The sequence below is a fragment of the Lissotriton helveticus genome, chromosome 5_1, assembly GCF_964261635.1.
Source record: "Lissotriton helveticus chromosome 5_1, aLisHel1.1, whole genome shotgun sequence".
Lineage (NCBI taxonomy): Eukaryota > Metazoa > Chordata > Amphibia > Caudata > Salamandridae > Lissotriton > Lissotriton helveticus.
The window spans coordinates 2,033,991,010-2,034,016,730 of record NC_136065.1 but is presented as its reverse complement, the minus strand read 5'-3'; the positions used below and the strand labels follow the sequence as shown (position 1 = coordinate 2,034,016,730).

The 25,721-nt window shown below is 47.8% G+C and overlaps 1 protein-coding gene across 2 annotated transcripts in view; it reads right to left on the bottom strand.

Moving 5' to 3' along the window:
- Positions 1 to 25,721, bottom strand: part of LOC144756217 (uncharacterized) — a 153,411-nt gene that overhangs the window by 69,272 nt on the left and 58,418 nt on the right. The window contains exon 1 of one of the 2 annotated variants that reach the window (XM_078645832.1): positions 12,741 to 12,849. The exons of the other annotated variant lie outside the window; for it this stretch is intronic. Coding sequence (XP_078501958.1) covers positions 12,741 to 12,765 — 25 coding nt within the window. The 5' untranslated portion in view covers positions 12,766 to 12,849. Of the gene's footprint in view, positions 1 to 12,740; positions 12,850 to 25,721 lie in introns of those variants that run through there. 2 annotated transcript variants of the gene reach the window in all.

The following is a 25,721-nucleotide window of genomic DNA, read 5'->3' as shown; positions in this document are numbered from 1 at the left end:
CAATAGGCCATGAGCGGAGCTATGCGCCCGCCTTTGGCCAATTGCGTGAAGTCTTTTATAAAAAGACGCACGCAAAGGCCAATTACGTAGCACAAAAGGAATCGCACACGCACAAGAGTGTGCGATTCCTAGGTCAGCTTCGATTCACAGTTTTTCAACTACTAAATGTCTCGAGCTGCATGAGCACTGCTGCGCAGTGCACCACTAGGAGCGAGACCTAAAAAAATGTAGGGTCCAGGAGATGGCTCTTGGAGTAAATAGGGTGGATGACCAACTTCTTGAATTGTAGTACTAAAAGATCTTGCATAAGATGGTGAGCTGACGTGCACAGATTATCCAACAGGTGAATATTTAAGTCCCCTAGTACCTCTAGTACTGCGAAGGTCGATGATGCAAGACTATGAGCTGCTACAGTTTCGGGCCATTCCTGTGCAAATTGAGCTGCAGGCCCTGGTGGGCGGTATAGAAGCATACATGAGAAGGTCAATGTGTGGGAAAGTTTTCATGAAAACACAAAAGACTTTTGCAGCCTGTAATGGTGATGGAATATGATTTATACTAAAAAGTGCTCTTTGAAAAGAATAGCTTCGCCCACCCCATTTCTTCCCAGTTCGGTATTTTTATGATCGCGTAGCCAGGCGGAAGAGCTAATGCAATATCTGACGAGCTGTCCTCCCATTGCTAAGTGTAGGAGAGTAGGGTCTGCTAAACGGACCTACAGCCCAGCTGTTCTCTCTCTAAATTGATACCATGTACTTTAGGTACATACATGATTGGGTATTGGGTCACCTCTGTGAGCCCCTGTACAGTGTACCATAGGTACCCAGGGCATAGGTGCATCCAAGGCCTACCAGGGGCTGCAGCATGTATTATGCCCCTCCCCCTGGCTGGCCCTCCAAACTGACACCACAGGCTGATCACTCAGCTTGGGTAAGGTGGTGTAATCACCCCTTACTTAGATATAGTATATCTATATCTACCATATATATAGACACATATGCACCTATAAGTCACTACTATGGTTGGCCTCGACAATCCTGGAGGCAGAGTGCTTGGTTTAATGTGAGAGGGTGCCCTAGCATGAGCTGAGCCCCTCAGCAGCTTTCGGACCCATCTCCTTATAGCTGTTCTATAAAATAGCCATACCATATACTCTACAGTGTTATTATAATCCTCGCGGTTAATGCTAACTTTGGTTTGGCTTTATCAAAACATGTAGTGTAAGGTGTCAAACACTTTGGAATACTAAGATTCTGGTGGCGGGGGTAGCATTCCACCCTTCTAGAGGGCGAAGACATGTAGTTACTGCTAACCCCGGTTAAAGTGAAACAGAGCCTCAGCATCACAAAATGGACGCTGCTGCCACAGACCCGAGTCTGACCTCCTGTTGCTGGGGGAAACTCCAGCAAGGGCGGCCTGTCCAGGGAGGTGCCAGCAGCTCCCCAGAAAGGGTTTTGTGTATTGGGGCAGGGAGGGCTGCATCAGCAGATGCTTTTTGAGACACTGCCTGGGGCACACAAGGTGCTCCATGCATAGCCCGGTTCAAACCAGTGGCTGGGGCACTCCAGCCCCGCTCTGGCGCGAAACTGGACAAAGGGAAAGGGGTGTAACCACCCCCTTCCCAGGTCCACCCATAGGAGAGATCTAGCAGGTAATCCAGCCCCTTAAATCAGTCTAAGTATAGGAGCTGTGTCCCCAGGACTTTAGATTATCCTGGAACGAAACTTTGATACAGAACTCTTGGACCTTCGACATTCTATTCTGACTAGAAGACGGAAGACATCTCCCTTGTGGTCAAGGAGTGACCACCCTGTGCAAACAGGCACCACCAGTAACTTGCCAGTCTGCTTTGTTGACGCTCCCGTCGGAACCCAAAAACTTAGCGACACAGGAACGGGAGTCTCAGACTTCTCTGACTCCGACCCACATCCACAGCAAAGCTGAGACCCAGGGCGGACACGAGAGACGTGGGACCGGACACCCTGGACATCCTGCATTTTGCTAACTGCCCCAAACCCGAGCACCATTTGCACCGAAGCTCAGCCCTCCACACTCCACGAGTGCCGCGTGGGGCCTGCTCCTGCATTTCAGCTCGACGCGTCTTCCCGGTTGCAAGCCCGTTGGCTAGTGAGCCTTCGGAAGACATTCCTTTGAAACCATACTGCTTTCCTGGTTGCTCCAGGCTTGCTCCAGCTTCCCTGCAAAGGAGAAGCTCCTCAGACCTTGCTGGTCTGCACCAAAGCCAATCTTTACTTCCTGCGTGGGTTGCGTTTGCCAAGGCTTGTTGGGCCCAATCCAGATACCGACACCGCAGTCAACTAGATCCTTCGTGGGACAGCTCGAATCCAGCTCCTGGTCATCGTTGACACTTCCTGGTCCTCGTGGCTGCAGAGACAAGCTTCTCCTCTTCACCTGAGATCATCGCGACATCTCCTGGTTCCTTCCTGGTACCTTCCTGGTCACTGGCTAGTGACCCAGACTCTGTCCCCTTTGCTTTCAGGTTCTTCACATCTTTGATCCACCCTTGGATCCAACCGGACACTTTTCCTCTGGTCGCCTGCAGCATTTCTTTGCAGATCTCCATAGAAAACATCGACGAAACCCGACACCAAAAGGCACCTATCCACCCGGCATCCCTGGGTGAGGTAAAACGAGTACTCCGGTGCTCCCGTGGGTATTGACTCTCCAAGTGTCCTAGTCTAAAGGGGTTTTGGCGTAGTCCATCCGGAAGTGCCTTAAATAGTAACTTTGTAACTTTTACGTTTCCCATTATAAGTCAATGGTAACTCGCGACTGTGTTTAGACACTGCACGCATCTCCCGTGGGCCTCCTACTTCCTAACCTTTGGTTGTTTAGTGTAGCCCCAGCGATTCCCTAGGCCCTAGGCCTACTCCATATTTCTGTTGTGGTTCTTATGCCACTATTTTAGTATATGGTTCGTGAGACCCCTAATGCATTACCGTATTTTGTGCAACTTATCGTATGCTAATTGAGTAACTTGTGATGTACTTTTACCTCTGACCTCAAAGAGTGCAGAGGGGTTGGGTTTAGAATAAATACATATATATTTGATATATACCTTGTGTGGTGTCCTTTCATTTGGTATTCAAGGGATTATAATTGGCAAAACAGCTTGCTTCACATGCTCTCTGAAGTCTTAGCCTATGACTGCTGGTCCATGCTACCACTAGGATAGCTTGTCTATAAGGTTGACTCTACAACCACCATCAATAAGGGTCGATTAGACTGGTGCAAGGTGCCCACTAGAACTAGTGAACATCATATGCCAGGCTAACTTCTCACATTGGTGGCAGCGGTGGAATAAGAGCTTGCTGTTGTTTTACCATATAATCTTAAAATATCATTGAAAGATTACATTAAGGTACCTGTAGGTACATATAAATCAAGTTCTTATAATACTTTCAGTTCTACTGAACTTAGTAGTTGTAGGTGATAAGGGCCTAGCACACCCTGGCTACGACTCCTAGAGAGGTTCTAGTAGATACCATTTAGTGTAGGTAGGTGCACACACAACACCTCACTAGAAAATGTCCTTGGATGCAGGGCCTAGTGGGCCTCTGGCAGAAGCTGACCCTCCCAGGGCACATTCTAAATACGACGCACTTACTTTTCACGAATTGGGAAGCCTGTGTACAGCCAGAAGGCTGAGACAAGGACAGAGTCCAACCTTTAACCACGTGGTAGATATTTTAGTGGAGTATGATGTAGAAAAGGCATCTAACCCTGAACAAACAGGTAGTACAGAGGGGGGCCAGCCCTCAACAGATTATCCCATTCGTGGGAACCCAGGGGATTCTGATAATGAGGTAGCTGATAACCAGGTAGAAGTCAGGGAACTGAACCAGGTTAACCAAGGACTACATGGGACTGGAGAAGGAAGGATCCAATCCAGACCCCCAAGTAGGCCTAACCCTGAGCACAGAAGAGGAAAGTCACTCTCCAGTGAGTCCAACCACTCTGACGACTCAGTAGGGTCCCATGCCTCAGCTCTAGGGAAAATTACTTCCCCTCAGAGAAGAGAACCTAAGGCTAGGATGAAGGAATCCAAGCTTAGAATCAAGAGGCAAGAAGTTGCCCTTGCAAAAGAGACCCTGGCTCTTGAGAGAGAGAGAGAGAGAGAATTGTGGTTGCAGCATAATTCCTCGAGATAGGGAAAGGTCTCATGACCATAAAAACCTAAATAAGATTGTCCCTCCCTGCAAGAGTGGGGATGACATCTACAAGTGGATAACTGCTTTGGAGAGTGCCTGCAGAGTACAGCAGGTACCCCAGAGTCAGTGGGCAGCAATCTTATGGCTCTCCTTTTCAGATAAAGGGAGAGACAAGCTCCTCACAGTTAGTGATGGGGATGCGGAACACTACACTGTCCTGAAGAGTGCTCTAATAGATGGGTTTGGCTTAACCAAAGAGCAGTATAGGTTGCTGTTCAGAGACACCCAAAAGACACAGACTCAGGACTGGACTGACTTTGTAGATTGTGCTACTAAGGCTCTGGAAGGCTGGTTACTAGGCAGTAAGGTCAAGGGCTCTACAGGATTGTATAATTTGATTATGAGAGAACAAATTCTTAACAACTGTCAAAACCAGTTATTGCATCAGCACTTGGTTGACTCTGATCTGACCTCTCCCCAAGAATTGGGTAAGAAGGCGGACAAATGGGTCAGAACCGGGGTGAAGCAGAAGGTACAGAACCAAGATGGTGATCAGAAGAAGCAAGACCAAAAGTATTGGGAGAAAGCAAAAGACCAGAAGTCTTCTCAAGGTCCCCAAAAAGCTTCTACTGGGGAGAGTCCCCCAAAACCTAAAAAGAAAGAAGGTCCAAAGAAACCATGATGCAACTTTTGTAAGGTTAATACTCACTGGACCAGTGATTGCACCAAAAAGGAGGCAGCTCCAGCACCATTGCCCCTAAGGCAACTGTCCCCCCTAGTACAGCTAATAGTGGTGGTTCTCAACAGAAGGGCGTAGTAGGGTTAACCCTGGGAACTGAGGTGGATTCTGGCCTAGTCAGAATATCAACTCAAGCTGTTCTTGTCTGTGATGTGGACATGGCTATGTCCTCTACTGTGAGCCCCAGTAACTTGGACAAGTACAGTCAGACTCCTTTAATTAATAATAAAGTGGCTCTGGCCTACAGGGACACATGTGCTAGTGTCACAATGGAGACACCCAGCTTTGTGGACCCTGGACAGATCATACTAGCAATGTCACTACCACCCATAGTATGGCAATTGTTAATTTCTCCTGGGGAGGGGTAACTGACCTCAAAAGAGTTGTTAGTTCAGACCTCCCTGTAGAATGTTTGCTTGGCAATGACCTAGAATCTTCAGTCTGGTCTGAAGTGGAGTATAGGACTCATGCAGAAATGTTATGTATATCAGCACATGTCCTTGCTGTGACCAGGTCACAGGTCAAAAATTGCAACACTGGACAGGCCCTGGATCCTGAAATAATGGACCAGTTGCCTACCAGGAGGAGAAGCAGTAGAGTTAAGGCAGTGCCTTCCCCCTTGCCTCAGAATGAGGATCAGCCTTCCAAGGAAGCGGATTGTTAGACCCAAGAATAAACTGTCCTAGAAGAGCTTGAGCCTGATCAGGTTGAGTTTCTTGGGACAGGGGGACCTTCAAGGGCAGATCTGGGGCAGGCGCAGTTGGACTGCCCTTCTCTTGAACCCCTCAGACAGCAAGCTGCTGCTGAGGCTGCTGTGAATGCTAATGGAACCCATAGTGTGTATTGGGATGAAGGACTCCTGTATTCAGAGGCTAGAGACCCCAAGCCTGGTGCTTCCAGGAGGTTGGTCATACCTTTGCCATTCAGGGGCTTCCTTCTTACATTAGCCCATGATATTCCCCTTGCAGTACATCTTGGCCAGAACAAGACTTGGGACAGGCTTGTCCCTCGCTTTCACTGGCCCCACATGTCAGAAGACACCAAGGAGTTTTGTCGCTCCTGTGTCACCTGCCAAGCCAGTGGCAAATCAGGTGGCACCACAAAGGCCACCATATTACCACTACCTGTGGTGGGGGTTCCCTTTGAAAGAGTAGGGATTGACATTGTTGGCCAATGGATCCCCAAACAGCCTCTGGGCACAGGTTTATTCTGGTGGTAGTGGATCATGCCACCAGATACCCAGAAGCGATTCCCCTAAGGACTAAAACAGCACCTGTTGTGGCAGGAGCCCTCCTGGGAGATTTCTCAAGAGTGGGTTTTCCAAAGGAGGTTGTCTCAGACAGAGGTGCAAACTTTATGTCTGAATATCTGACTGCTATGTGGAAGGAGTGTGGAGTGAACTACAAGTTCACCACACCCTATCATCCACAATGCAATGGTCTAGTTGAGAGATTTAACGAGACCTTAAAGGGCATGATTAAGGGTCTCCCTGAAAAGCTCAGGCGGAGATGGGATATCCTGCTGCCCTGCCTTTTGATTGCTTACAGAGAGGTCCCACAAAAGGGGGTTGGTTACAGCCCTTTTGAACTTTTGTTTGGGCACCCAGTGAGAGGACCCCTTTGTCTGGTAAAGGAAGGTTGGGAGTTACCTCTCAAAGCTCCAAAGCAAGACATTGTGGATTATGGACTTGGTCTCCGCTCCAGGATGGCTGAGTATATGAAAAAGGCATCCAAAAACCTTGAGGCTAGCCAGGAACTCCAAAAAGCCTGATATGACCAAAAGGCTGTGCTGACTGTGTATCAGCCAGGGCAGAAAGTGTGGGTGTTGGAGCCAGTGGCCCAGCAGCCCTCCAGGACAAATGGTCTGGACCCCACACTATTGTTGAGCAAAAGGGAGAGGTAACCTATTTGGTTGATCTTGGAACTCCCAGGAGCCCCCACAGGGTGCTTCATGTCAACAGACTGAAACCATATGTTGACAGGGCTGACATGGGCTTGCTCACGGCTACTGATGAAGGACAGGAGGAAGAGAGTGACCCTCCCCAGACCTGCTCTCTCAGAACCCTGATGATGGGTCAGTTGATGGTGTAGCCTTGGCAGGCAGCCTCACTGATCAGCAGCAGAGGGACTGCAGACAAGTTCTGCAGGCCTATAGACATGTTTTCACTGACTCCAAAGTCAGACAACCTGGTGCACCCATGAGGTGGACACTGGGGACAGTCTGCCTGTTAAACGTAAGATACCTGATCATGTCAGGGACTGTATCAGGACAGAGATCCAAAAGATGTTGGAGTTGGGAGTCCTTGAGCCCTCAGAGCGCCCTTGGGCTAGTTCTGTAGTCCTAGTGCCTAAACCTCACACCCAAGATGGTAAGAGAGAGATGAGGTTTTGTGTGGATTACAGAGGCCTCAATGCTGTCACTAGGACAGATGCCCATTCAATACCAAGGGCAGATGAACTCATTGACAGATTGGCATCTGCCAAGTTTTTGAGTACATTTAACTTGACAGCTGGCTACTGGCAGATCAGGCTAGCTGATGATGCAAAAGCCAAAACAGCATTTTCAACCCCAGGAGGTCATTATCAATTTGTGGTAATGCCCTTTGGTCCGACAAATGCACCTGCCACATTCCAAAGGTTGGTGAACCAAGTCCTCTCAGGTCTGGATGACTACTGTGCAGCTTATCTAGATGATATTGCTGTCTTTAGCTCCTCTTGGGAAGATCACCTGATCCACCTGAAGAATGTTTTGGAGGCCCTGCAAAAGGCAGGTCTAACTATCAAGTCTACCAAGTGCCAGATAGGGCAGAGCAAGGTTGTATACCTGGGCCACCTTGTAGGTGGGGGTCAGGTTCAACCATTGGAAAGCAAGATCCAGACCATAAAGGACTGGACTGCTCCCATCACCCAGACACATGTCAGAGCTTTTTCGGGCCTGACTGGGTACTACATGAAATTTGTCAAGGGCTATGGGTCCATTGTGATACCCCTTAATGACTTAACTTCCAAGAAAATGCCAAAGAAAGTTCAGTGGACAGTAAGCTGTCAAAAGGCATTTGATGACCTGAAGCAGGCCATGTGCACTACACCTATTCGACAAAGTCCAGACTACTCCAAAGAATTCATTGTTCAAACAGATGCTTCTGAGTTGGGGGTAGGAGCTGTTCTTTCACAACTGAATAAAAATGGTCAAGACCAGCCAGTCGCTTTTATTAGCAGAAGGCTGACCCCTAGAGAGAAACGTTGGTCAGCTATTGAGAGGGAGGCCTTTGCTGTGGGTTGGGCCCTGAAGAAGCTGAGGCCATACTTGTTTGGTACTCCACTTCAAGATTCAGACAGACCATAAGCCCCTCTTGTGGCTAAATCAGATGAAGGGTGAAAATCCCAAACTGCTTAGGTGGTCCATTCCCTACAGGGGATGCACTTTCCAGTGGAACATAGACCCGGGACTGACCATGCCAATGCAGATGGACTCTCCAGATATTTCCACTTAGAAAATGAAGACTCAACTGGTCAAGGTTAGTTTAATGTCTGCAGGTTTGGGGGGGGGTTGTGTAGGAGAGTAGGGTCTGCTTCCTATGGTCACCCCCACTTGTTGCTGTGATGTTCTGGTTTTCAGTGTAGGAGAGTAGGGTCTGCTAATCGGACCCACAGCCCAGCTGTTCTCTCTCTAAATTGATGCCATGTACTTTAGGTACATACATGATTGGGTACTGGGTCACCTCTGTGAGCCCCTGTATAGTGTACCATAGGTACCCAGGGCATAGGTGCATCCAAGGCCTACCAGGGGCTGCAGCATGTATTATGCCACCCCTGGCTGGCCCTCCAAACTGACACCACAGGCTGATCACTCAGCTAGGGTAAGGTGGTGTAATCACCCCTTACTTAGATATAGTATATTTATATCTACCAAATATATATATATATATAGACACATATGCACCTATAAGTCACTCCTATAGTTGGCCTCTACAATGCTGGAGGCAGAGTGCTTGGTTTTATGTGAGAGGGTGCCCTAGCATGAGCTGAGCCCCTCTGCAGCTTTCGGTACCATCTCCTTATAGCTGTTCTATGATATAGCCATACCGTATACTCTTAAGGGCATTATAATCCTTGCGGTTAATGCTAACTTTGGTTTAGCTTTATTAAAACATGTTGTGTAAGGTGTCAAACACTTTGGAATACTACCCCCCCCCCCCCACCAGTTCTGGTGGCGGGGATAGAATTCCACCCTTCTAAAGGGAGAAGACATGTAGTTACTGCTAACCCCGGTTAAAGTAAAACAAAGCCTCAGCATCACAAAATGAATGCTGCTGCCACAGACACGAGTCTGACCTCCTATTGCTGGGGGAAACTCCAGCAAGGGCGGCCTGGACAATAGGTTTTCTGTCCAGGGAGGTGCCAGCACCTCCCCAGACAGGGTTTGTGTATTGGGGCAGGGAGGGCTGCATCAGCAGATGCTTTTTGAGACACTGCCTGGGGCACACAAGGTGCTCCATGCAAAGCCCGGTTCAAACCAGTTGCTGGTGCACTCCAGCCCGCTCTGGCGCGAAACTGGACAAAGCGAAAGGGGTGTAACCACCCCCTTCCCAGGTCCACCCATAGCAGGTAATCCAGCCCCTTAAATCAGTATAAGTACATGAGCTGTATCCCCAGGACTTTAGATTATCCTGGAACGAAACTTTGATACAGAACTCTTGGACCTTCGACATTCTATTCTGACTAGAAGACGGAAGACATCTCCCTTGTGGTCAAGGAGTGACCACCCTGTGCAAACAGGCACCACCAGTAACTTGCCGGTCTGCTTTGATGACGCTCCCGTTGGAACCCGAAGACTTAGCGACACAGGAACTGGACTCTCAGACTTCTCTGACTTCGACCCACATCCACAGCAAAGCTGAGACCCGTGGCGGACACCTGGACATCCTGCATTTTGCTAACTGCATCGACTCCTGAGGTAACTCTAAGTTGTGCATTGGGGTACGTAAAGCCCCAGACCCGAGCACCATTTGCACCGAAGCACAGCCGTCCACACTCCACGAGTGCCGCGTGGGGCCTGCTCCTGCATTTCAGCTTGACGCGTCTTCCCGGTTGCTAGCCCGTTGGCTAGTGAGCCTCTTGAAGACATTCCTTTGAAACCAAACTGCTTTCCTGGTGGCTTCAGGCTTGCTCCAGCTTCCCTGCAAAGGAGAAGCTCCTCAGACCTTGCTGGTCTGCACCGAAGCCAATCTTAACGTCCTGTTTGGGTTGCGTTTGCCAAGGCTTGTTGGGTCCAATCTGGATACCGACACCGCAGTCAACTAGATCCTTCGTGGGACAGCTCGAATCCAGCTCCTAGTCGTCGTCGACACCTCCTGGTCCTCGTGGCTGCAGAGACAAGCTTCACCTCTTCACCTGAGATCATCGCGACATCGCCTGGTTCGTTTCTGGTCACTGGCTAGTGACCCAGACTCTGTCCCCTGACTCAGACTCCGTCCCCTCTACTTTCAGGTTCTTCACATCTTCGATCCACCTGGACACTTTTCCTCTGGTCGCCTGCAGCATTTCTTTGCAGATCTCCATAGAAAACATCGACGAAACCCGACACCAAAAGACACCTATGCACCCGGCTTCCCTGGGTGAGGTAACACGAGTACTCCGGTGCTCCCGTGGGTATTGACTCTCCAAGTGTCCTAGTCTAAAGGGGTTTTGTCGTAGTCCATCCGGAAGTGCCTTTAAATAGTAACTTTGTAACTTTTATGTTTCCCATTATAAGTCAATAGTAACTCGTGACTGTGTTTAGACACTGTACGCGTCTCCCGTGGGCCTCCTACTTCCTAACCTTTGGTTGTTTAGTGTAACCCAGGCGATTCCCTAGGCCCTAGGCCTACTCACTATTTCTGTCGTGGTTCTTATGCCACTATTTTAGTATATGGTTCTTGAGGCCCCTAGGGTATTTTGTGCAACTTATCGTATGCTAATGGAGTAACTTGTGATGTACTTTTACCTCTGACCTCTTAAAGAGTGCAGAGGGGTTGTGTTTAGAATAAATACATATATATTTGATATATACCTTGTGTGGTGTCCTTTCATTTGGTATTCAAAGGATTATAATTGGTAAAACAGCTTGCTTCACATGCTCTCTGAAGGCTTAGCCTATGACTACTGGTCCATACTACCACTAGGATAGCTTGTCTATAAGGTTGACTTTACAACCACCATCAATAAGGGTCGATTAGACTGGTGCAAGGTGCCCACTAGAACTAGTGGACATCATATTCCAGGGTAACTTCTCACACCAAGTTTCCGTTAAGAAGAGGGCATCTGGACTTTGTTCTCCCAGTAGAGTAATATCTCAAACTTTTTTTTAGGGAGAGACAGACTGTTTACTAGAAAAATTCACCATTCCTGCGTAGACTGAATGGAAGCTGCCAAGTTTGGTAAATTATTTCCGCCATGAGCTTCCTGGAGTATCATGGTGGGGTACAGTTAAATGAATAATTACAATGTGAGCACCTACTTGGCTGGGACATTGGGTTCAGGGAACGACAGCACATTTTCTTGGATGCCAACATAAGGACCTTCAATTCCTTTGAAGTATAATGCTTCCAATTCCCCTGCGAAGGACAAGGGTTTCCAGCTCCGGACGGGCGCAGGTGGGCTTGCCTTAGGAGCGTGTCCGCTGCGCATCAACCATGATGGCGTCCACTCAAGTGCTATCGAGGCGAACTCGCACTGCACACGGCCAGGGAGTCCCAGTCTCCAACACGCCCTGGGGTACTAAATTGAAGCAACAATGCCAGGTAAGTCTGGGCAGAATGCTGATCAATGTCAAAGGTTATCCCCAGTCCTGAGATCTGGGCCTAAATCCATCGTTATTTTGTATCCCATGCCATTCCAGTTTAAAGCCAGCCATATGCAAATCAGTCTTGACCCTGTTCCCTGTGGAAACAGCCTAGCCCGAACTCCCAGGCCAGGTCCTGCCTTGACCAGAAACAAGCAATCTGGGACTGGTCTTGGGGCGTCGCCCCTTATCAGCCAGGCTAGCTTGACTCCAGTGGCATGGAGAGCGCGGGTCTGAAAAGTTTCAGCTCTCCGTGCATTATCTCCTTGTGTTTGCGTTTTTCGCCCTAAGTTGTCAGACACGGGTCCCTAGCTCACTTTGCCACAGGATTCAAGCTAGCCTGGCTGATGAAGGGTGTTACCCCGAAACCAGTCCCTGGATGCTTGTTTCCGGTTCAGGGAAGACATGGCTTGGCAGTTCGGGCTGGACTGTTCCCATGAGGCACAGAGTCAAGACTGATTTGCATATAGCTGGGTCCCGAACTGAGGTGGCGAAGTGAGCTAAACAACGATGATGGATTCAACCCAGATCTGTGACTGGGAGAGAGTGTGTGAAAAGCTTTAGCACTCCATTCATTATCTCTTGTATTTGCTCTGAATCTAACGACATCAAACAATTAGTGCAAAAAAAAAACCTATTTAAAATATAATAAAAGTACCCCGGAAAGCATCTAAAAAAAGTGAGTTTACTTCTAGTGTGTGACTGTAACATGGAATAAAGAACCTACTGTACCAAATTGTGATTGTGACATGGAATAAAAACTCACATGTACCAGACTGTGATTGTAGAATGGAATAAAGAACCAACCTGTACCGGATTGCGATTGTAATATGGGATAAAGAATCTGCCACTGGTACCAGATTGTGATTGTAACATGGGATAAAGAACCCACCTGTACCAGTGTGATTGTAGCATGGAATAAACGACATACATGTTCCTGAGAGCGATTGTAAAATGGAAGAAAGAACCCACCTGTACGTGATTTTAACATGGAATAAAGAACCTACCTGCACCACATTGTGATTGAAACATGGTGGTTTTCAATTACTGTCTCTTCTAGAGGGGCAGGGCTTGCCTCACACTGTCTTTCATGTGGAGAGAGAACATGCCTCACATTGTGTCTCCTGAAGAGTGAGGACATGTCTCACTTTGTGTTTCCTGAAGAGTGAGGACATCTCTCACTTTGTGTCTCCTGAAGAGTGAGGACGTCTCACTTTGTGTCTCCTGAAGCGTGTGGACATGTCTCACATTGTGTCTCGTGAAGATGTCTCATATTGTATCTCCTGGAGGGGGGAGGACATTATTTAGTATCTGGAGAGCAAGGTCAGATTCCGGAGACAATCTGGTACTTTCATAATCTGTGATTGTAACATGGAATAAAGAACCGGCCTGTACTGTATTGTGATTTTAACACAGAATAAAGAACCTACCTGTACCAGAGTCGGATTGTAACATGGGATAAAGAACCCACATGTAACAGATTATGGTTGTAATATGGAATAAGGAACCCATCTGTCCCAGATTATGAATGTACTATAGAATAAAAAAGTGGCCTGTATCAGATTGTGACTTGAACATGGGATAAAGAACCTACCACCAGTACCAGATTAAGGCTGCTTAGCTCTCAAAACATAACTTAAAAGCAACTGAATGCGATTGGTGTATTAGGGCACAAGCCCCCCTCACAGAGACTTCTGAGTGTCATCTTGATGGCAGGTCCCTCCATACAGTGCAACTCAATGCGACGCCTGACTCTAGGGACTGCATATTCAACGATCCGTTAGGTGCAACCTGCCCTTTGGGGGAGGGTGGGGTGGGAAGAATGGACATTCCATATTAATGGGTCCACAGAGTGCGACTCCTAATGCCGGGAAGAGAGCCCCCGCCCCCCCTCACAGGGTCTACAAAGTGTTACTCTTCACCTTGTGGGCAAGGGTCCCTTACAGTTCAAACTGAGTGGGACTTATCCTCCTCCAGGGGTTACCAAAGAGGATCTATTGAATGTGCCTCATGTTCTGAAGGGGGCAGGAAGAAGACAGCCCCTCACAAGGACACTCAGTGTGATTCATCATTTTGGAGGGGACCCCATAAATGTGCCACTGAGTACTGAAAGGTGCAGTTGGGCTAAAGAGGCCTCCTGACTGGGTCCACCGAGTAAGACTAGCCCTCCCGGGCTGGAGGGGAAGAGGCCCACTTACAGCTAAAACTGTGTTAATCTTTTGCGTGGAGTAACAGAGGTGGGTTACTTGGTTCACTGAGCGTGATGCTTTCTTCTGAGGTCGAGGTGTGGAAACCCACTGAGGGTCCACAGATTTACGTTGCCCTTCATGCATGAGAAATCCACATGCACTCATAGGGGTGGAGGCTGGGGTCCGCTTACAGGTAAAACTGTTTGCATGGAGTAGGAGGGGAGGTTACTTGGTCCACTGAGTGTGACTCACCCTCCTTGCATGAAAAGCCCTATTGGGGCCATGAGTTCAACTTGCACTCCTTGGGGAGAGAACCCTTCACAAGGTCCACTGAGTGTCTCTCATACTCCTGATGCCTCTCTGGGGGTGCGCAGAGTATGTATGATTCATGCTTCCAGGGAAAGGGCCCTGTGTGAGCCATTCGCCATGGGAAGAATCTCCCTTATTGAGTGAAGAGTAACTCGTCCTCCATGGGAAGAGGCCCCCTTATTGGGTAAGGAGTGATACGTCATCCATGGGAAGAGGCCCATTTATTGGGTGAAGAGCGACTCGTTCTTAATAAGAAGAGCCCCCCACCATCCCCCTCATTGACTTGTCCTCCCGGGAGAGGGGTGAGGGATCCTCACAATATCAACTGAGTCAGAATCATAAACCCTCACAGGATCCACTTGGTGAGACACTTCTTCTATGGGGCCTCTAACAGGGTCTATTCTATGTGTATTATTCTCCATGGGAAGAGGCTACCGTATTGGGTGAAGAGTGACTAGTCATCCATAGGAAGAGGCCCATTTATTGGGTGAAGAGTGATTTATCCTCTGTGGGAAGAGGCCCTTTTATTGGGTGACGAGTCATTCTTCATCCAATAAAGGGGCATCTTCCCTTGGGTGAAGGGGTCTTCTTATTGGGTGAAGAGTGACTCGTCCACCAAGGGAATAGGCCCATTTATTGGGTGAAGAGAGACTCATTATCAATGGGAAGAGGTCCCCTTATTGGGTAAAGAGTGACACGTCCGCCCGGGAGGGGGGTGAGGGATCCTCACAATGTTCACTGAGCCTGACTCATAAGCCCTCACAGGATATACTGGGTGCAACTTCTTCTGGTGGGGAGGGGGAGGGATGTGGAGTACTGACACACATAATCAAGTTTACTTTGAGAAATGTACTTAGATGAAAATCTCTAAGATTCACAAGAACAATTAAATCAGAACATAATACATCAATTACATACAAATTGAGAGATATTGGTTATTAAAACGAAAGCATCTAAGCAATAATGACCTCATACAGTTTGTGGAAAAGAAAGCAAAATAGCATAAGTAAAGGTTAATTTGTTCTGTTAGACCGGTCTGCATTAGAGTGGTTTTCTCCCAAATGTTTTGCCTGCTTGCCTCCAATTTTTGCCGATTCTTTTTGTTGGCCTTAGGACTATGTGCACTTCACCACTGCTAACCAGTGCTAAAGTGCTTGTGCTCACTACCCTAAACGTGGCTTGATTGACGTATCCACAGTTGGCTTATTTCATTTACCTAAAAGGCCCTAGTAGAGTGCATTACCTGTGCGCAGGGCTTGTAAGTTAAATGCTACTATTCGGCCGCCTCTGGCACTGATTGTGCCACCCACTTAAGTAGCCCTTTAAACATGTCTCAGGCCTGCCACTGCAGAGCGTGTGTGTGTAGTTTACACTGCCATGTCTACTTGGCATTTAAATTCCCTTGCTAAAACTTACACTCCCTTTTTATTACATTGAAGACATCTCTAAGGTTGGCCCCAGGTAGCCCATAGAGCAGGGTGCTGTGTAACCAAAAGGTAGGACATGTACTTTTAAGTTTTGCATGTCCTGGTAGTGAAAAACACTTACATTCGTTTTTCACTACTGTGAGGCCTACCCCTCTCAAAAGAAAATATTGGGGATGCCTTATTACATTTAATCTCTACAATGAGTGGGATTAGATCTGTCGTGTTTATTACCTCTTGAATTGTAATGATAAATCATCTCTTTTGGTAAAGTCGAATTTATAACTACACTCTAAAAAAGTCCACTTTTAGTAAGTTGTACCTGTCCTGAGGAGACCCTTAAACAACAGAGGTTGAATTGTGTCGACTACCAAGCATTAGGATGATATGGAAGTGCTAACCTTGGAGAAGCAACCTGTGTGACTGATTTGGGGACTCATATAGGCCAAAATATTATGGTGTTCTAACCCCTGAAGTTTTATATTTAGTTGAGGAGTATTAGTAATTGAGGAACAAAATTGCAACTCTTTTTGTAACAGAGTTGTGAACTAGTACTTTTTTACTGTTTTCCAAACTAGGTAATGTTTCACATAGTTTTCTGTTGGTTTTAGGCACTCATGAAGAAGATGTGGGCCACTGAAGTTTATATGATATTTAACTAATGGTTATGTCATCCAATGGTTATGATTTGTCTGGTAAAATGAACCTATAAATTGTAAAATGAATTGAAGAAGTGGTCATGCTAATTACATTTCTTGATCACATCAAAGCAATTTCTGTGTAAATGATTTCAGACAAGGTACTTTGTGTTTGTAACTTTTAAAAAGATGGCATTCTTCTGCTCTTAGACCTTTGCACCAGCAGCCTGTCTCCAATACAAGCCTGAGGTGGGTGACCGCAATTATTTGCAGGTTCCTCATGAAGAGAGGTCAGGGCAAGGCTACCGCCAATGCATTACTCTGGGGCTTCGAGATGGAGACAATCAGAGCCTCTCAAGTAGTGTCTGGCTAGGAACCCCATTTCTGTGATCCAGAATAAAGGGCAGCCAAACAGGATGCAGAGGAGACCACATATGTCTGATAGAATTCCACTAGTAGCCCAAACATCCTCAGCATTATACCCCTCACAAGTTCCTTGATGGCTTCTTTCACTTCAGACTACATTACTGGCCCACCTAATGTCTGACACTCTTCAACCGCTAACTGTGAAAATGTTATCCTATCCAGATATGTCTCTATTTCCTCTTCAGGAACTGGGGGCTGTTTGTCACACGGTTCCCAATAATGTTGAATAAAGACCATGTGCATGTTGATCTGACAGAACACAACCTCACCTAGTGACCTTATATTCTCAGTCACTGAGCAGCTCCTCCCTTCAGGTTATAGCAACCAGGCCAGCAGTTTCTGCCCTGCCACTCTCTGCATGAGTGGAGTCCAAGTACTCTCGATCATTCAGGGCCCTTAACTGCTCCACCACAGTTGCATGTTTCTCATTTTCCTAATCTGGGTTGGATCAAGAGGTCTACTGGAAAGCCCATTGCCAGCGCATGGATGCTGCCTTCGAATTTGATCAATTTGTTTTTAAGGACTTTTGCACTCCTTTTGTTTGACTGATGCAAAAGCCCTGTAGCACAACCTTAAACACACCCCACTCTAAGTTAATGTGGTGTGTTGTGCCATGATTGATTCAAACATATTTCCCACTTGCATTACCCAATGGATCTTTACATATATGTTTGTGTAAATGTAAGGGCGAGAGTCTCCATGAGGGAATTGGAGTTAGCCGTTATCCCCACACAACTCTGAAAATGAATGGGCTGCGGTCCAATAATGTGCAGGTCCAAAACTCTATGTAAATGATCTCACTAATTCCGGGAAGCACATCAGCCTATCCAGCTGGACATGTCGATCATAAACTGGTTTAGGAGAGGAATATACCTTAGTCTCCAGATGTCAGCAAAATCTCAGTTTATCGACCATCCTCGAAAGTCTAGAGTTAATTTTACTACTGGGGAGTCAATAAGAGGAGGAACTGACCTAGCCAGGGTCACATTTTCCACACAATTATAATCCCCTCCAAGCGCCATTGCAATTTGCATGTCCGGTGACAACTGCGGGGCCAGAGACTAGATGATTCTGGTACGTGTTCGGGACATAAATGCTCCCATTCACAAGAGGAACTCTAGTTACTCTCACCTGAATCAGAACGCATTAGCAAACACTGCCTGAGGGTCTTGGATTTCTCCCCATATAAACAACAGGAACACGCAGTCGTACAACAGATACTGGGACTGGCGAGGTGATGCAGACACCGGCCAAGTACCCTGATGTGTGGTACTTGGCAGAGCTGAATACCACATCTACATGCGACCTTAGTGGTAGGTAAAGGTGGCATGACCGAGCTACTGACTATTCAGATGAATTGACTGTGGCAGAACGGATGAGGGCATGTGTTGGAAGGTGGATTATTAGTTGGGGTAAGTATGCACCTACCACTATGAATAAGGCTATCAACACAATGTTCGTTTCAGTCAAGGTCTCAGTAAATTAGTCCCTAGCTCCACACCTGGCAGCTGGCAATGAGCAGGGAGGCTTAACTTAGTAAACAGGTGTGTAAAACATTTAAAACACTAAGGGCCAAATGTAGGTGGCCCATTACCGGTCGGTAACGGACGAAATTAACGAATTTCGGCTGTTACCGACTGGTAATAGGCTTTTCTTATGTAGGGGGTCGAAATTAAGGATTCGGTAATTTAAGGAATCGGTAAATTACCGATTTCTAAAATACCGATTCGGTAAATTACCGAATTCCTTATGTAGGGAGCACTTAAATGAGTGCTTATCCCATGTTACGATTCGTTATTTACCACCAACTACAAGTTGGTGGTAAATAACGAAGAAAAAAAAAGAAGCAATTTAATGCAAATTGCTTCAGTGCCATGTTGCAGACATACATGCCCTTAGGGCATGTATGTCTGCAACATGTGCACCCATAAACAATTGAGGGGTGCAACAGGGTGTCAAAGTGACACCCTGCCACCCTTCAATGTTTTCCCCCTTTTACCGAATCGGTATTTACCGATTCGGTAATTGCCATTCATTCCTATGGGCCTCCAGGCCCATAGGAATGAATGGCAATTACCGAATCGGTAAATACCGAATCTTAACGATTCGGTAATTTTTACCGAATTGTTTTGCTACATAGCATTTACCGATTTGTAAATACCGAATCGGTAAAATTCGGTATTTACGAATCGGTAAATACCATTTACCTACATCTAGCCCTAATACATTAAATAAGTAAGACAACATACAATAAAAATCCCACACCAAGTTATAAAGATAAGAAATATGTTTTTCTTTAAAATAACACCATATATGGCCCTCAAATATTTATTCAATTCTCTGGGGCACCAAGAGAGGTGGGGGAGGGGCACCCTTGTCCAATTAGGTGCTGCGTGAGATTCCACTCATTTCCTGGTTGGTTGTGCTTGGTGATTGGCCGCATCCCACTAACGTGACTCCCGAGGTTCGCCAGGAGGCGTGGCAGTGCAGGGGAGCGGAGACGCTGCCGGCAGGCGGGTGCTTGGTGTGCGGGGGCTGCTCTGAGAGTGGGGAGCTGCGGGCTCGGCGAGGACACAGCGAGGGCACAGCGAGGCGAGCGAGCCCTTGGGGGAGGACGATTGAGAGACCGGTGTGACTCGCGGTAAGGCAGCATTCGGCATTCGGCGCACGCGGGTGGGGGCATGGAAACTGACTGACAGGGGCTGACCGAGAGGGTAATTTAAGGTCAATCTCTCGCACATTACCATCGCTCACTTTTGGTGAGCGGGCAGCCTCTTCTCTGGTCCCCCCGCCAGCCCACCCTGACGCGCTGCTTGCCTGGAGTCTGCTCGGCGTCTGTGCTCAACGCACTCAGAGCCTCAGTGCCTTAGAGTTCTTGTGTTCTCTCTGAGTTCTCTCCACCGGCTCAGTTCCTGTAGCCCTCGCGGCTTGCGGTGCTCCTGTTGCTCTTGTGGGTGCCTCAGCCTCCAGCGCCTACTGCCCTTAGCTATCCCTTACTCACTGCTCGCCGCTTGGCTGGTCAGGGGTGCCCACCAGCTCTGGAGCTGTTCTCCTTGCTGTCCATCTAGTGCCGGCCGAGTCCTGACTAGCCACCCAGACCCTGTTGGCTCCATCTCGCCCCAGGCCCTGTGGTGCCTGCACGCGCCTCCCAGAGTTGCGCAGCACGCAGCTCCGGTTGTTTTCGGACTCTAGTCCGACCCAGCGGGGCGGGCAGGTGAGGTGGTGTCAGCGGGTTGGGGTAGGGCTGGGAGACCCGCGCAGGAGGGACAGGGTGAGCAGGGGGGTGCCATACACTAACACAGCCGCTCAACGCTTAACCTGCATACAGTTCCAGAAGCCAGAAGCTAGTATCTCGAAAACCCACTGCTGCAACAGAGCTGTAATATAGTACCACTGGTGTTGGACCAGAGAGCAATCAGAAGAGCCCAAGCCCGGGCCCTCGTGAAATAATGAGATCAGGAAAAGTGAGGAAGTATACAGCGCCCAAAAGAAGGAAAGCAACACAACCCGACGTCGCAGAGGTCTCGGCCAACCCCAGCCACATTTTAAAAACACAAAAACCGCTAAGCATACGGGACTTCTTCAAAAAAACGTCATCTAAGTCTGCGGAATCGCCTAAACCAAGAGAGCAGTCTTTGGAGGCAACAACTATTACCCCCCTGGCGCAACCAGGCTCGATTAACTTGGGTCAACCTGGGTCGCCTAACTTGGCCTTGGTGCAACATTGGGCACCCGCAACCGCGAGGGCAATCGAGCCATCAGAGGTTTATATTTTTGGGTCCTCCTGTAACGACCAAACCAGTAAAAACTCTCAACCTGACCACCTTCCATCGGACAATTTTTCAGTGTCTCCAGCAGAGGACCGCTGGCCCAGTCAAGCGCTACAAACCCAACTGGAGATCATTACGCGCCCAACAGAGGTCCAAATAACGCCGCCTAAATCCACTGTAACTAACGCAGCGACCACGACCATGCCTCTTGCGGCCTTTCTTCACCAAACAACGACGGCACAAATCCACGGGCAAGCCAACCCCGAGCACTTGAATAGCAGTCAAAAATCTTCAACCTCACAAACAACAATCCTCACAACAGCACCACCAGTTTTGAGCCCCCGGTACATGATATTTTCGCCACCTGGACACACAAAGGATACATCGCAAAGCCAGCCAGCATTGCCTCCCCAGAACGATCAGTTTATGACGGACCTGTCTCTTCTCTTCAAGATGTCTGAAGGTTCACTCAGGTCCAGCCCGATCCCAAAAGAAAAACAAAATATTGAAGAAAATACCGGGACCGGTGCTTGGCCACAACTTTTACAAACCCTGCAGCAAACAGTTAACGCACTCAATTACCATTCGAAAAAACTGGAGGTGCAGGTCGACCTACTAAACACCCTGGCACTATTTACGTCTGGGATCGACAGCAAACTAGATAAACTCAATTCCCTAATCTTACGGGCGCAAACCTCCACAAAGCTTGCCGAATCAACTTGCTGCTGCTCCCCAATCATAGATTCTCTTTCACTGCTCCCAGAATGCCTAACCACAGTCATAAGGGAAGTAAAGTTGTTGAGAGGAGGAAACGTCTTTACCAAATCGCCATCCCCCACACAGCAAGAACACTTAAAACCCAATGAGTTTCCTGCTAAGCAGAACACAAACTCAAAAGAAGGGGAGGCTCCAAACACAGGAACAACCACTGGCCAAACGAAGCTGAATGGTCATACTCAGAGCGCCCAATCAAAATCAAACCCGACGGCAGAAAACGGCCCCCCTTTGTCACCAATCGGACCCATCACCAGGCAGGATCATCTTGAGCCTGTGCAAACAAACAGCCCCATTTCTCAAAATGACTCAACAGCGGCGGCCCTCGCAGGGCCAGTTTGACCACGTAGTAAAAGAGAACGCAAACGCCAGCGCAAAGCCAGAAATAAACTTAGGGCAAACTCCAACATGGTCCACCATGAACTCTTCCCTATCTTCAAAAAAGTCGAAAACAAAAAAACCCCGTCAAAAACAGTGCCGCAGAGCAAAGAATTACCCCCAAGGGAGTCTCCCCGGAAAAACTCAACCAAGATTTTGCGAGTAGTCCAAAGGACCGAAGCAATCAAACAATGGCCCCAGAAACAACGAGGGCAGGGCCCACACAGAAACCATTAGGGTGAGCTCAGATATGGCAAGTGCAACCGGGCCTAAGATGACACTAGAAACCTCCAGACCACCGACGGTTCTCATTTCCCCGGGAAAAGAAAACGCAATGTCAAGAACCAATTACTCTAAAACCATCTGCAACTATTCCAAAGTTGCGACCAGTCACAGTTTACATTTGACGAGCGCTCCGCAACGACTGTCACAACAGCTATACGAAATTAAATCAGACAGGACACTCGAAAATTCCAACATTAAACTTTCAAGTGTTCCGGAGTCAATCAATAACGATCCACCGTGCCATCAGATTCTACTGGCACCCGAATATAAATTTAAAGGGCGGCACGACATTCTTAACCAATCCAATTTGTTAAAACTAGCAGAAGGAATTCCAGGTTTAGCTGGACTGGTCACGAACAATATTGAATCCATCGAATTTCTCTCCCCTCGAGGTAATCAACCCTCTGAGGTCACTGTGGTGACATTTTCATCGGCTAGCTGGGTAGGAGCTTTTCTTCAACAGAAGCCGACGCTGCGGAACTGGGGAATTAGAGTGTACCCTTACTCCACCCCCGGGTATCCCACCTCCCTGTTAACAAGGCCGACTTCACCCAGCTACCTGTCAACCCCCAAAACAACAGGATGCGCGAGACCCTACTCGGTCTTAAAAAATGCTTCAGGGGCCGATGTCGAATCAAAAGGGCCCGAAAAAGCCGGGGTCAATGAAGAATCGAATTATAGCTGGGGGTGGCTGCCAGCAATCCTGTTATCAAAACATTCAAACTGACCGCCAGCGGGGGAAACACCTGTAGGAACACACAATTCCTCTAGAAAACCCCTCTCAGCGGCAGACACACAGCCCAAAAGAGATACCAAGCAGGGACGGCCTCCATTCTCACTGTGCTCATGGAATATCAGTGGACTTCATCAAAAAACTTCAAATGAAGACACTATGGCTTTCTTGTGCAAACACACAGCAATCGCCCTACAGGAAACCTGGGCAACAGAGGGCCGTCCCATAGAAGGATATATCGAGTTTTGGAAACCAGCTCTCAGGGACAACCGATTTGGCCACCCCAAAGGCGGTCTGTCCATATACATCTCAAATAACCTAAAAGGTGCTTTCAACCAATTTCACCTCAATGAAGACTGGTTACTTGGGGTCAAAATCAATCCCTGGGGGATGCAGCGTCCAACTCTCCTCGTCAATGTGTACATTAATCCTAGCACCCATACAAAAAAAGACCACCTGGTCCGATTGTGCGAAATCATGAATGACATCCCTACTGAATATCCCAATTCGGACCGCATCATCATGGGAGATTTCAACACAAACCTATTTCAGGGGAACGCAGCAGACATGGAAGGGCCGGACCTGACTAACATCGTTGAGGCCTTGACTCAATCCAAACCTCCGAACCAAGCCCCAAATATATTAGGTGAAATCTCCGTGATGAGATTCTATAACGCAGGCTACCTGGTAGTGAATGGAAGGACAACAAGCGACTCACCCCCAAACTGGACCTGGTCGAATGGAAGAAAAAAGTCTTACTTAGACTTTACTATCTGCAATTCAGAACTACTGTTTAAGTTGAACTGTTTCTGCATCCACCCACGGTCTGAAAGCGACCACAGACCCCAGGTCATCACCTTCACAACAAACCCGGAACTCCATAAAGCGGCTCCTATAACCTACAAGGGAATTCACACTGAAAACCTCAAGCGCCTCAAATGGAATGAATCCAACAGTCTGAGTGAATTAAAAGCAAGCAAGGACTTTATAACAGGTAGTCCTGATAAAGATGTCAACCCAATACGGAAATGGTCGCAGCTGTGCCTTCACCTGATCAACTCATATCCTGCGACTGTGCAGAGATCAAACTGCTCACCTCCAACAGGGGCCGCAACCTCCGCCGCTATAAAACCACTAAAGAGAGCAAGGAACACCGCACTGAGGTTGGTTTTAAAATTCCCGGGGAACAGCGCCTTCCTTGCCACATATCATCCTGCCCAAAAAGCATTCAGGAGGGCAGTCTCCCAAGAGAAACAGGCTCAGGAAAAACCAATACTGGGTAAAATTGGTGTGGGAAAGCAAGCAAAAAAACTCAAGGAAATTCTGGTCCCTTGTTAACCACACCAACCTGCACCTAATAAACTCTGGCTCTGCAAATATACAGGAAGCAGAATGGGTAACATATTTAACAGATCACTTTCAGGCACAAGACAACCAGGATTGCAGCAGACCACCTAGGGGTTGCGGGATTGTAGAAGATGTATCACTGAATACATCCTTGGATACAAATCGGGGACTTACCCCTGCATATGCGCTAACCGAGGACCGAGTTGCCAAAGCAGTGACAAAGGGGAGACAAGATGGAGCACCAGGCCCGAATGGCCTGCACCAAAGGCTATTCAAATCGGACATCCCTTTCTGGTCCACGGTGTTACTAAACCTCTTTAATTACACCCTGAGATCACTGACAATCCCGGACTCATGGCGGGGCGCAATAATTCATCCCATTCATAAACCTGGATCACGAACCATGCCTAACAACTACAGATTAATCGCCCTATTGGACATAGAGGCAAAACATTTTGCAGGACTCATTCTGGAGGATCTAAGGCAATAGGTAAAGGACCACGATCTGATTCCCCTGAACCAGACAGGGTTTGTTGCCAATTCAGGAACTACGACAAATTTAATGGCAGTTTCCACTATAATCGACAAAGCTTTATCAACAAGCAGGATGGTCTTTTGTTGCTTTGTCGATTTTAAAGCAGCGTTTGATAGAGTGCCTAGGGCGGCTCTCTGGAAAAAACTGACACAGTGGGGTATTCCAAACAAAATACTGAACCCAATTATTCAACTCTACTCTGACACATGGGTTCGAGTGAAGTTAGGGTCCGGCTCGCACTTCTCGCGAAAAATCATGACCTCACGCGGTGTCAAGCAGGGATGCGTGCTGGCCCCTCTTCTCTTTAACCTATTTATATCCGACCTGTCAAGTACTCTGGACAGGGTAAATAGTCATCCACCCAAAATAGGAGGCGCGGCATTATGTAACCTTTTATATGCCGACGACTTGGCCCTGTTTAGCCTCACTAGAGTAGGGTTACAAAGGCTCCTTGTTGCATTATCGCAATACACGATTGGCAATCAACTAGAAATTAATATGGAGAAAACCCTGATAGTCCCATTTGGTAAGAAACACTACAGCGGCGGTGGTTGGTCAATTAATAAAACAAATCTTTCGATTGGCCAATCATACAAATATTTAGGCGTCCACTTGGACGAAAGGGGCAGCTTTTCAAAGCAAAGCAGTCTGATCGCAGCTAAAACTACGGCCCCAGTGGTATCCTTGGCCAAGCTATCGAAGAAACTTTCAGGTCCAACCTTTGCCCCTTTATTAGAAGTCCTTAGAGCAAAAATTGGGCCAACACTTTCTTATGGCATTGAGACCTTTAAAGGCAAAATGAATACTGCCCTAAACAAATATACAACTAAAATCTACAGAAAGGTACTTCATTTACCGAGCACTGCTTCCCCAGCCCAGATTAGATTAAAGCTGGGATTAACCAACTATGAAGCTTCTAACGTGGGTACTTACCTTAAGCTATGTCACAAATTAAGACAGGCCGATCCAGGAACACTAGAATCCCTAATCTGGAAAGAAATCAATGAGACTAATCCAGCGGGAACATTCGGGGGCCTTCTGAATGATTACATCCATCAAATGTCAGTTGCCGACGGGGGGGCGTGGCCACGGAAGCGACCAAGATGGCCGCCTCTGACTGAAGCTCCGCTGTCCGGGCGGATGAAGCACGACATCCTGGGAGCCTGAGACGCTGCTAACG